We start from the raw sequence: 12,545 nt of genomic DNA, 5'->3' as shown, positions 1-12,545 counted from the left end.
TGAAGAGAACATTATCACAAGGTTTGGATGTCCACACGCTCTAGTGTGCGATAACGGTCCCGCATTCTCATCACTGAAATTCTCAAATTGGGCCTTTGAGTACGAGATCATATTGAAATTCTCTTTGAATTATTACCCCCGGGAAAAAGGGTTGGCTGAGTCAACAAATAAGAATTTGTTGAACGCAATCAAGAAGCTGTTGGACAAGAATCCTAAGGACTGGCATACATAGCTGAGGTTTGCTCTTTGGGCAGATAGGACGAGAACAAAGAACTCCTTAGGAACATCTCCCTATCATTTGGTTTATGGGCAGGATCCAGTGTTTCCCGTTCAGTTGAGGATTCCAACTTTGCAATTTCTACAAGAATACCTGGATGGAGAAGACACAGTTCAAACACGTCTTTCACAATTGCTACACCTTGAGGAGAAGAGAGATCAAGCTCTCGATAACTTTGCGAGGCATCAAGGAGTGGTCAAACAATGGTTTGACAAACAGGCTAAAGTCAAGTGTTTCAGGATTTCTGACTTGGTTTTGTATTGGGATAAGGCCCATGAAAGAAGAGGTGATCATAACAAGTTCGACAAGCTGTGGATGGGCCCTTATCAAATCTCTGAAATCCTTGGAGATAATGCATTTAAGTTGAAGACTCTAACCAAAGAGGATATTCCATTGCCCGTCAATGGGCAATTCCTCAAGCATTATTTCCAATCGTAGATCTCCTTTTGGGGCTTGCTTTGTACTATAATCGATTAGGTTTTCCCCTTCGGGGATTTTGATTTGTTTGTTGGTTTGTTTTCTCCCCCGTGGGTTCTGGTTTTCCTTTTGGTTTGTTTCGCTTTTGTTTGTTGTGGGTTTTGTTTCGGTTTTGGTTTGCAGCCTTTGGTGTTGGTTGCCCTCGAGCTTGTCTGCTCGTGTGGTTTTGCTTAGGTCTAGGGTTTTGAGTGGCCTGATTTGTTCAGAATTCTTGTCTGTGAGTGGGGTGATGATGTTTTAACTTGCACAAGTCTGGTTGTATTCCACCATTTCTTTATCAAGACACTTGAATCTTGAGATTGTAAAGTTTTTCACGCTTATCAATTACTTTGAATCATTTGGATCTCCTCGGAGAGGTTATGGCCGGTAAAAACCTTACATCTTGCTTCAGCGCCACTGGAATCTCCAAACCCATAGTGGGCTTCAGTGCCTACGAGCCAAAGGAATTGACAAAAATGAAATAGAATATCAAAATAAAGAAATGAAAGATGAAAAATGAAAAGAATTATCAGAATATTGGCTTTGGGAGTATGCGGATAACTCCACTAGGGCTATGGACACCCAGTTGGCAGTAGAGCAATGTTCGTGGAATTCCATTAACAACCTCGTCGGAGCTATGGACACTTGACTGCCAGCGAGGCAATGTCTCGGATGCTTTTGAAGTATAAATACTATTAGCCTGTCGTAACTCATTTTAGATCTTCTAAGATGGAATCAATGTATATGCATACACTCGAAAATCTAAGATGAAAGTGTTTTACTCTGGGTTTAAATCCTGAAGTGTTTTCTCAACACTTGAAGTGTTTTTCAACACTTCACCCGTGGAGTCGCCAGATGTTGTGACCTAATCACACATCACCCCATCCCAGATGGGAACCCCCTACTTTTTAGGCCCTCTCGGTCTTTTGTTTTGGTTTTCAGGGTCTTTTGGTGGCAATCTCGTCAGTCTCTCAGCTTTGCGAGTGTTCAGGGGTCAAATTGATTAAGTCTGCTTTTCATTTGAGTGAATTTGGTGAAGTCTAAGGTTTGTTTCATCAATTTTAGGGTTTCTACCTGTAGTCCTAGATTTTAGGGGGTTTTGTTAGGGTTTTGGAAAAACTAAACATATAACTGGAACCACGACCCTTCAAGGAACTTCCCAGTAAAATTTGAGCCAAAATGGAGTTAGAAAGTTCCTATTTTTTAGGGATTTTATTGAGTCTCGGAATGTCTTCATTTCGCCAAAAATCAAACTTACTATTTTTAGTAATTTCTATTTTTAGTAAGTTTCTATTTATAGTAAGTCATTATGTAACCTGTTTTAGGGTCTAATGCTGACATTTTGAAAAGTTTCTATTTTTGGAAAGTTTGTTCTGACAGGATCATTCAGGCAAGGTGATGAAGATCGAGCATTCACGACTACTTTTAATTTCGGAAAGTCAAAAAGCAGACAAAGATCAGTCAAAAATGGCTAAGTGTTGGAAGCCCATTCCTGAAAAGAAAGCTCAAAAATCATCTGTCTAGAAAGCAAAGTGAAAAGTGAAGGATTCTGGTATCAAGGAAGAAATGTTAAAAATCCTTCCACAGTGGAAATTTGTGCCCTATATACCTAGGATGGGCACCAAAATGGATATTCCATGGAAGATGTGGAAAATTCCAAGCTAGAGTCAAAATCTGCCCTAGGGAGCAATAGGGCGCTAAACTCTAATGCTCTTGGAATTCAAAGGAAATGATGAATTCCTCCCTCATGGCAAAAATCCGCCCCAAGCCTAGGCAGGGCGCCAAAATTCAAAGCTCTTGGAATGATGGAAAAAGGGAAAAATTCCTCCCTCCTTGGAAAATCGTGCCCAAGACCTTGGAGGAGCGCCAAACTAGAGTTATCCAGGAAAACTCCAAAGCATCAAAGTTCCAAGCCAAAGGTGATTTAGCGCCCTAGGAGAGAGGAAGGCGCCCAAGGGAGGTGATTAAGGAAATTGTTAAAATCATGAATTCCTCCTTCAGTGTAAAATGTCGCCCTAGGAAGCAATGGGGCACCAAACTCAATATACCTTGGAAAATGCTTAAGTGCATGAATTCCTTGCCTTGGCCAAATTTGCGCCCCTAAAGTAGAAGAGGCGCCAAAATGAAGGAGCCATGGAAAATGAAGAAAGTGTGAAGTTCCATGCCAAATGTAAAATAGTGCCCATACCTTAGGAGGAGCGCTAAAGTCACATCACCGTGGAAAGATGGAAAATTGTGAATTTCTTGGCCTACATAGATTCCGCCCTAGCACTGTGGAAGGCGCCAAATGTAAAGTAGCAAGGAAAATTTGGAAATCATTGAATTCCTTGACCAGAGGGAAATAGCACTCTATTGTCCTCATTTTTGGTTTAAATGTGTTGTTTTTGTCTCCAAGGCACGTTTTACGAGGTGTAAAACACACATTTGTTAGTGTCAAATCATTGGGTGGTAGCTTTGCCATCATTGTCCAGGTTTTGGTGAGTTTTGGTCTTCATTTTCTTAGCTTTTTGTGCAATTTCGGGTTTCAGAGCAGCCACTGCAAGTTGGAGATTTTACTCTTAAGGCACGCTTCCCGAGGCAAAAAAATTTGCTCCTTGGTGAATTGGAGTGATCTTCGGTCCATCATCAATTCACATTTCAAATTTCATCGCGTTTCGAGTTCGTTTGCTATGTCTTTCCTTCAATTTTGTGTTTTTTCTTCCTGATTGCAAATGGGAAATTTTCCTTCTAGTTCTATTGCAAGTTAGGATTTTTTTTTTGTTTTTGTGTTGTAAGGAAATTTTAAAACAATTACAGGTGCACTTTATTTAAAACTTGTAACTTGTAACTTACTTTTTATTTCCCCCTTGCTTTTTATGTCTTTTAAGTTGTTGTAGGAACTTTTTGGACAAACTGCAAGTGAATTTAAAATTACAAGTGAAATGAGAACTTGTAACTTCTCATAAAAGTTCCTACTTTGTGCTTTTAAGTTGTAATAGGGATTTTATTTCCCTATTACAAGTCTTTTAAAGTTTTAAAGTCTTTTTATGTCTGGTGTCTTTTATTTGTAATGGGAATTTTATTTCCCTATTACAAGTTTTTATGTTTTAAAGTTTTTAGTTGTAATGGGGATTTTATTTCCCTATTACAAGTCTTTATGTTCCTTTATGTTTTTAAAACTTGTAATGGGGATTTTATTTCCCTATTACAAGTTGTTTTGTTATTTCTTTTTGCTCTTCTTCCTTTCAAACCCGAATTGCTCAAGTGAAGGAAAAGTAATGCAATTTAAAACTTGTAAAGGGGTTTTAAAAACCCAATTGCATCTTTGGAGGGCACATTTGCTTGTACTTGGAGAAAAAACCCGATCTGCATTCTTGCTCTCACAAATCTGATTTTTGTGGCATTATTCTCTTGAATCCATCCCACATTCTTGCTATGCTGTTGGAGATTGATGGTGGGTGCCTTTTGGGATTCAACGGTTTTGATAAACACGTTGTGCATAAATGTGGGGATTTTTGGCTCCGTTTTTTGCTATGTAAGCTCCACGTTTTGGGTGCCCATATTCCGCCATTGTTGCCACATTTGCAACATATTTTGCATCCTTCATTCATTGAAGAGTGTTTGACATCAAATGTAACTCTCCTTCCAAGTCGTTTAATGTCAAATGGGTTAAATGCAAAACCAATTTGTTTGCTGCATGGGATACCAACGTGTTGGCTTCTTCACCTATTTATAAGAGCATTAGGGTTTCTCCCACGCTAATTTGTTTTGACCAAGCAAGATTTCAGGTTTTATAAATCTGATTACAAATTGAAGTTTTTTCCCTCTTCCAAAGTTGTCAAGCTGAAAATGTGTCTTTCCTTGTCACATAAAGTTTGTCATTACTGGTCAAAATCATTCTTTCCATTTTCCCTCATGTCAAAACCCCATTTCATCCATTCATTTCACACCTTCATTCATTTTTCCCATTTAAAGTCTACTTGCAGTCGGAATTTTAAAACCCGATTGCAGTTGTGTCTTCACTTGCAGTCAACCTTCCAAAACCCGAAATTGGTCCAAAATGCACTCAAAAACACTTGAAAACGAGTCTGAAAGGTCCAATTACAAGTACAAACTTGTGTTTTCCCATTACACATATGAAGTTGCATGTTTGTTCTCCACAATTGCAAGTCAATGCTCTTGTTTTTCCACACATTTAATGCAGTCTCCAAAACCCGAAATTGAGCTTTGGCCCCATTTTTGCATCAATTTATCCCTTCCCTTGTCAATCTTGTTTGAACACACGACCTACCAAATCAATGGATTAAGGCATGGGCCTTATTTTTCAAGCAAATTCCAAGATTAGAGGATGATACAAAGAAATTAAAACAACATGATGGAGCCACAAAAGAAGAAGAGATACAACAACAATTCATGGATGCAAATTAAAGGAATGCTTTCAAGACAGAGATGGTCATGACATGAAAAGAGGAAGGCAGCCCTTTCCCTCCTGAATGAATGGTAGTACCCCAAGCAAGAAAATAAGATTGAAGTTCGTTGGTGAAAGACATAAAGACTATCAAGGGTGCAAGTTCTTGTTCCGATTCGAGATGTCCTCACCAATCCAAACTATTCAAGTTCTAACATCTTGTAGCAGCATGAAGCTCATCATAGACAAAGGATGATGTAGTTAGAGTCATGTCTTCGGACACAGAGAATAATTTCAATTATGCATTTGTAATTTTTTTTTGACAAGTTACATGTAAAAAAAATCTTTGTAATTGCAAGTTAACTTATCACTTGCACTTTTGTAATTACATGTAAAGCAACTACAAATTGAGTTCAATTAGGATTGTAGTTGGAATAAGTCACGGTGGTTGAAAGAATTTCTCAAGTTAGTTAGGATCCTCCCACCTTTTTCTCAAGGTTCCTCTCCTATAAATACTTGAGAGGGTCTATTGTAATTTTTATCTGTTGGCAATGCAACAAAATTATGCCAGTTTGTATGTGCACTCTAAGACTTAGCGCTTAGATGTAAATCAGATTCCTTTCAATAAAAGAGGCAAGTTGTGTTGAGACTTTGTGCCAATTCAAGTTGTTATGTGACGATATTTTTTGGAGTTGATTGTGATTTTTGTTCTATTTTTCAAAGGGATTTAAATGCAATCTTGCAAACTTTGAGCTGCTTATTGTGTTTGGAGTTTTAGATTGGTTTTAAGATTTGATACTGCAAACTTTGAGTTGTTTGTCACATTTGAAGCCAGTGTAGAAAGCTCAAACAAAGGGGGTAACTTGCAGACTTTGTGCTGCTTTTATTTTTTATGTTTGTGCATAAGAGGTGCATCATGTAGTTAGACTTTGAGCTGCTACATATTGTGCTTGGTTACCAAAAAATCATCTAAAAAGGTTGATAGGAGAATAGATAGTTGAAGACTTTGAGCTTTCTTTCTGTTTTCACAACCCGAGGAAGTGACGGAGGTCTTTGTGCTTTCATGGAAACTTTGCTTCCCTTTATGTTCCAAAAATCCCACAAAAAGTCTCATTTTTGTATTTGCTATTATTTATTTCCAATTGCTATTACTTTTCTGTGAAGAGAAAAGAATATAGTTTTTTTTGAAAGAAGAAGAAAGACTATTGTCTCACCCATATTACATTAGTTTAGTTTGTAGATAGGGGGAGCCTTCCCTAAATTAGGAGAGTATCATACTCACACACTGTGGCTGAAACCACGATTTTGCACATCCCCTAGGTGTAAAAAATTTTCAACCAACACGCCCTAGGAAAGAAGGCGTCAAAGGGAGGTAATGAACGAGAATGTTAAAAAATCATGAATTCCTCCCTCAATGCAAAATAGCACCCAAAGTGTCAGGAGGGCAGCAAATGGAGGTATCCATGGAGAGCATGGAAAGAATGAATTTCCTTCATCAAAGTCAAAATTCTATGCCCGGTCAGGAAAATTGGAAATTCTTCCAAGGCTTCGAAATGATGAATTCCACCATACGACATGAATTCCATGCTCAGGTTTGAAAACTGAAAAAAATTGTCTAAGGCATGAAAATCCAAGGGTCAAAGAGGAATGAAAAGCAAAAATCCCTTCGGGATATTTTCTGAAATTTCTATTTTTAGACACCAAATCTCATCAGAATTCGGAAATTCTTACAGATTTGGAGTCATAAGAGATTTCTCTTTCTCGTGGACCCAGGTCCTATATTTTAGGAAAATTATGTCATGAGAGATTTCTCTCTCCTGGACTCCTAAATTTTAGGAAAATTCCTAAAAAATAAATGTTGAAAATTGATGAAAAATCTCCTCTGGAATAGAGAAAATTCAAAACTTCAAGAAAATGCTTCCCGGATAAAGTTTTTTCTCTCCAGCGATTTTCTCTCAGAAGAGGTGTCTCGCCAAGTGGCAGTTGGGTCAATGCATATTGAATACATGAGGAATCTTTTTGCATGCAGCCGTCATCTTAATGATTTTATGACAGATTTTTTTGCATGCAGCCGTTGCATGTGGAATGATGGGCATTTATTTCTTGCATGGAAATATTTGTTGTATTTTGGGCAAGTTTAGTGTGATGGGGTGCATTTAATGCACGAATGGATGCCATTTTTGGGCTTATTTGGATTAATTGTATATGGGATTAATGGGTATTAAATGCTGATTCCCACCTTGTTTCATCTTGAGTGGAGAATCTTTAAGGGAAAACCCTAATTAGGGTTTGCACGTAGCCAAGGCCAAAAGCCTATATAAAGGGGCGACCCCCCTCATTTGTAACAGAGGACAGATTATTGTCTGAGATTGTTGCTAAGAGTTTTTTTGAAGCAAACACTTAATACATTGTTCCATTGTTGGTGTGTTCTTGTGTTGTTTTGAAGCTCGCATGGTCTCACTCTGTTGACATAGATTAGATTTGCTTGCATGTTGTTAGATGAACTGGATTTGAAAGGATTGCTTGATGCAAAGTCCGTGCTCATACTTTTGGTGTGCAACTGATTGTTGCATACTGTGCAAAGTTAGCCTGAGCCTTCATTATATGTGTATGCTTAACTTTGATTATCAGTGGAGATTGTTCGATTTGATGGTTTCCATTGGTGATTTGAAAATCTTTAACACACCCTCTGAAGATTGCACCACCTTCGCGTAGTTGTGCTATGTTGGTGAAGCGAAGCGTGGTTAGACTTTGCATAAGTGATCCCGTCTCCTTGTTTGTAGGATTAGATTAGTCTTAGCCTAATTTTCTAAACCCTCCACTCATTTACTTTTCTGCATATTTCAAACCCAAAATCCAAAAAATAGAGCTTTCATTGCAAATCATTCGCATAGAAGTCCTTAAACTTGAATAAATTTGTTCTCCTCTTCAAGTGAATGCGTAAGGCCCCTTGGGTTAACAACAAATTCATCAACCGACTGAGCCATGTCCAAGATTAAAGAAACCTTGGAGTTAGCCGTTTGAACTTTCTTGCAATCTTAGCATACGGTATAACTTTGATCAAGAGAGAATAGAGTGACTATTGGTAAACTTTATTTTGTGTTTGGCGTAGTCCTAAAAAACACGTCAACAAGACTTTGCTAGCCTCGATCAGACTCGGTGAGTTTGGGTCTCGAGGCTCATAGACTCTACAAGATTGCCTCACCTTCGGAATTGGCAAGACTCAACAATTCTAGCAAATTCTTGTAACTATGGGTAGAAGTCATATTAGGTGAGGAGTTCCCAAGGACATGCCATAGGTATGAGGTAAATATCGACACATCAGGCATGTTTCTAGCAATGTTGTTGGACATGGGAGAGGGGAAGATGGTGGCGAAGGCTCTATGTGAGAAGGTTTTCAAAGCCCACTATCTAGAGGAGATAGAAGATGTATTGGCAAATGTGGACGAGGAAAGAGAATTCCCCTCCCCCAAAACTATTATGTAGTTCAAAGAAGTGGAAGAATGGTGTCAAGGCTACCAGTGATCATGACTGAGGAGCTGGAAGCATATGAAAGAAAGAAGCCTGCAATAGCAAGAAATAATTTTTTTCTAAAGAAATTGATGGGGATCATACTAAAGGAAGGTGGGTAATAGATTAAGAAGTATCTAAAGGAGAAAGGGCTTGACCATGACTTGGAGGAGGACAATTTTGGCACGGTCATCAAGGAGGAGGCAATGACAGAGGCAAAGGAGGACACCAATTGGGAGGAGGAGCTGAAGGCCCACATGGAATGCGGCCCTGACTGTTTGGTAAGGAAGAAAGCAAAAATGATCTAGTTGCCCAGACTTGCAGCGATGAAAATATTATCAATATAATGATAATAGATACTAGTTTGATAGGAGCTATGGGTAGAATAGATGTCATAGATATACAGTTATGGTCACCATTTTGCTCTTCTGGTGACATTTTGTTTGTATAGGGTAGCAGGACGCAGCCCTTACAGATCATTAGGGGCGGTTTTTGGGTCTTGAATGCCTCAATGGCAGATATTGTTGCAGAAGACTTGAATGTAAAACTTTTTTGACTTAATATTAAAGGGTGTTGCCACATAGAAGCTATTAATCTACCAAATAATAATAATAATTAACAACTATTCCTATAACAGCCTTTTTCTTTTACCATCAGCTATAGACTTATAGTATCATGTAAGGTGAAGATTGGAGCTATAAATAGAGTAAAAGTATTAAGTAAGGGGAAATAGTTGCTGTCCATATAGCCAGAAGCAAAAAGCCCTAAAGCAAAGAAAAAAGAAATCAATTTTGATTGAGGCATTAAAGGAGTGCAAAATCTTGCCAAGAGATGTAGTGGTCCCAAACAGCAAACTTTTGAAGGTCTTTGAACTTAAAGTCTCAAAATAACTGTATCTTAAAATACATTACCTTATCTTATTATGATTCCGTACATTAGAAGGAAAAAAGCATTTAACATCAATTTGCCAATCCTCTTCCTAGAAAAGGCCCTAGTTGAATTTTGAAAGCCAACAACTAAAAGTGTCACTAGTCTGCATCCAGCGCTGAACAAATTCTTATATGGCAATATGTTAATGTGTTGCTTTTATAACAGAAAATCAAGGTCAGGAACCAACAAACATAGCAAAAAATAAGAACTCTAAATTCAAGTAATGCTTACAGTGCGTTCGTGAGTGCCTGGAATTCCTTCAAGAATCTTAATACGTGATCTGGTCTCTTCACACATTTTCTTCACAAATTCTCCCTTACGACCAATGATTCCACCTACTTTCTGAACAGGAACAAGTAGCCGAAACACATTGTCCCCAGGCCATCCTGGCCATTTCTTATCTGCCCCTGTTCCAGCTCCAAGTTCATCTTCCCGCCCCCTTTTCTGAGAAATAGCAGCATGTTTTATCATACCAATCATGTTGGATTGCTCCTGCATTGTTTCAACAGCTGCTGTTGCCATGTGCCCCTCTTGTTCTGGATCAAAATTTATAAACAGATATTATAAAAAATGCCAGGAAATAAATGAATCACAATCAAAGTGCTAATAATTCAATTGGATAATGCTGAACTACCCATATTAGGAAATATTGGGCTTGCAATCAAGTTAGTGATTATCAAGAACAGTCACTCTCTAATAGAAAAATGATCATTATGATCATTTTTTTAACAACAATTATATTTATCATTTAACAGAAATACAGATATTTGAAAAACATATATTTATATATTTTCTTACTTGAAAGTTCAGAAAGGAACATCACTTTATGATACATTGATACTTATCCATCTTTATGCAAAAAATACAGCAAAGAATATTGGCTATAAAATGAGTATACTTTGAAAGCAAATAGAATCCAAGATTAAAAAATATGACGAATAAAATAAATAAAAAGACACAAACCAGGTTTAAAATTTGAGTGTTCTCAGAGGCAATAATAGAGAACATTAAATGTGCAAAACAGTCAATATGTAGAGCTTGCAATTAATCCCGTTCCCATATATAAATGTTTCCAAATGTTTACCACGGGGAAAACAGCGCTCCATACACATATCATATATGTGAACTCACAGAGTCTAGGAACTTAACAGCACTAACAACAGAATCTTGTGTGTGCTATATTATAACAGTCCAAGTACACAACAATCCTGTGTATGCATGCCTAGTGTCTACCATACATGTGACAAAATCCATAAGGAATTACATTTTATAAAATATTGGATATTGAATTAAAGTTGTGAATAGGGAGAAGAGGTGAGGTACATATACGACTCGATGGGCACACATATGATAGGTTGCCTACACGGCTTTCTTCCAAGAAAATTTTTAATTGACACTTTGGACCACACCACATGATCCATCATCAAGATTGACAAATTCAATTCACAACTCAACACCTTTTCCAATGATATTCAATTTTTAAAATTGAAGGTGTCATAACAGGCAAAGCAGATGTATCCCTTTTTCATCAGGTTACAGGAAAAGGAATCATACAGAAGTTTAGTTACTTGTGACATTGCATTAATAACCAGTGCAAAACACGGGAGTTTTCAGAACGTTCACCATGAGCACTTTCCGTATTTGTGATCAAAATCATTTGGAAGGAGAACATGCACCTTTCTATAGTTTTTAAAGAAATCGGTGTAGACAAATTGCAGAGACCTTCAATAGACTTGGTGTCATCATAAGCAATGTCAAAAGGAAGAGGATTATAATGATGTACCTAAAGGGTTTCCCATATATCATGATGCCAAAACATCAAACCCAATTGTATCATGATAAACAAGCTGAGGAGGGCCACTAAGTCTTCAAAAACTCACCTAGAGGTCAAAGTAAGAAGTGGCATCTCTAATATGGAATGCTTGTGTGATATCCATTAAATTGGTGAGAAACCAAGTGAATTAATACAAGCATGAAAGAGCACAGTACATCCATCTGCTTCAACAAAATTAGCAAGTGGGTCCTGGCAGAGCACTTTTATTCTACAAAGCACAATATCCTACTGAGGACGCCAAAGTCATTGCTATTGAGGAGTATTTCAGGTAATGCGAATGAGAAGTGTGGAAATCAATGAAGTGCACATGCAAGTTAACTAAGAACGAGAACCTACAAACAAGCCAATAAACCCATAATTAAAAAATTAAGCATAGACCCTTTCTCAGGAGATCAAGGTATTTACTGTTAATAATTAGTGGTTGCACTGTAATGCCCCAACTTGAAAAATTAAACTCAATTAAAACTCAATGCCCATCGCCTCAGCTCGCCCCTTCCTAACCCCAACTTGGCAGAAAAAGTTAAGTCCAAGGTAAGGCAGGTAGGGCGCTGGGCTAGGTTGCGGAGATACCCCTGAGTTAACTAAAAAATACCCAATGCCCATCATCATAGATCAGGTGTAGAAAAATATAAACTGTAATGTCCCTTCTATATTTTTTTCTTACTTTTCCTTAAATATAATAAAAATCTAACTCACAAAAAAACTTGCAGAGTCAATTATTAATAAGAAATTTCTGATTTTATTATTAACTTAACAATTGCTGTAAAATTTGATTTTATTGTTTTGGACACTCAGAAATCAGATTAGATCTATGACATATATTTGCTCTTATAGAATTACTGAATTAATTGAATCCTGCACCAGTTTAGCACACTGGAATGCCTTTAGAAAATAACTTCCAATCTGCTTGAGTCAAGGGTTTTCGTCCACCGACTCTGCAAGGAAAAGAAAACGGTTTTCTAGGTTTCCTCCTTTAATTTTCAAAGGGGGTTTCATCCTCGAGCTATTAGAACAAAATCTCTGCTCTACAAGAGAAACAATCAATATATAAAGATGTCTTAAATGATGCCTTCCATCCTCCTTGCTTGACTTCTTTTACATCCTTCTTTTCATCCTCCTTGCTTGACTTGGACACAATGTTGTGGTCTCTT

The 12,545-nt window shown here is 37.6% G+C and overlaps 1 protein-coding gene across 1 annotated transcript in view; it reads right to left on the bottom strand.

Moving 5' to 3' along the window:
• LOC131079975 (flowering locus K homology domain) overlaps nucleotides 1-12,545 on the bottom strand; it is a 200,076-nt gene that overhangs the window by 165,606 nt on the left and 21,925 nt on the right. Inside the window, exon 2 of the mRNA XM_058018026.2 lies at nucleotides 9,792-10,096. Coding sequence (XP_057874009.2) covers nucleotides 9,792-10,082 — 291 coding nt within the window. The 5' untranslated portion in view covers nucleotides 10,083-10,096. The remainder of the gene's footprint in view (nucleotides 1-9,791; nucleotides 10,097-12,545) is intronic.

Source organism: Cryptomeria japonica, chromosome 10, assembly GCF_030272615.1.
Source record: "Cryptomeria japonica chromosome 10, Sugi_1.0, whole genome shotgun sequence".
Lineage (NCBI taxonomy): Eukaryota > Viridiplantae > Streptophyta > Pinopsida > Cupressales > Cupressaceae > Cryptomeria > Cryptomeria japonica.
The sequence above is the reverse complement of the archived record's forward strand: the minus strand, read 5'-3'. Positions and strand labels throughout refer to the sequence as shown.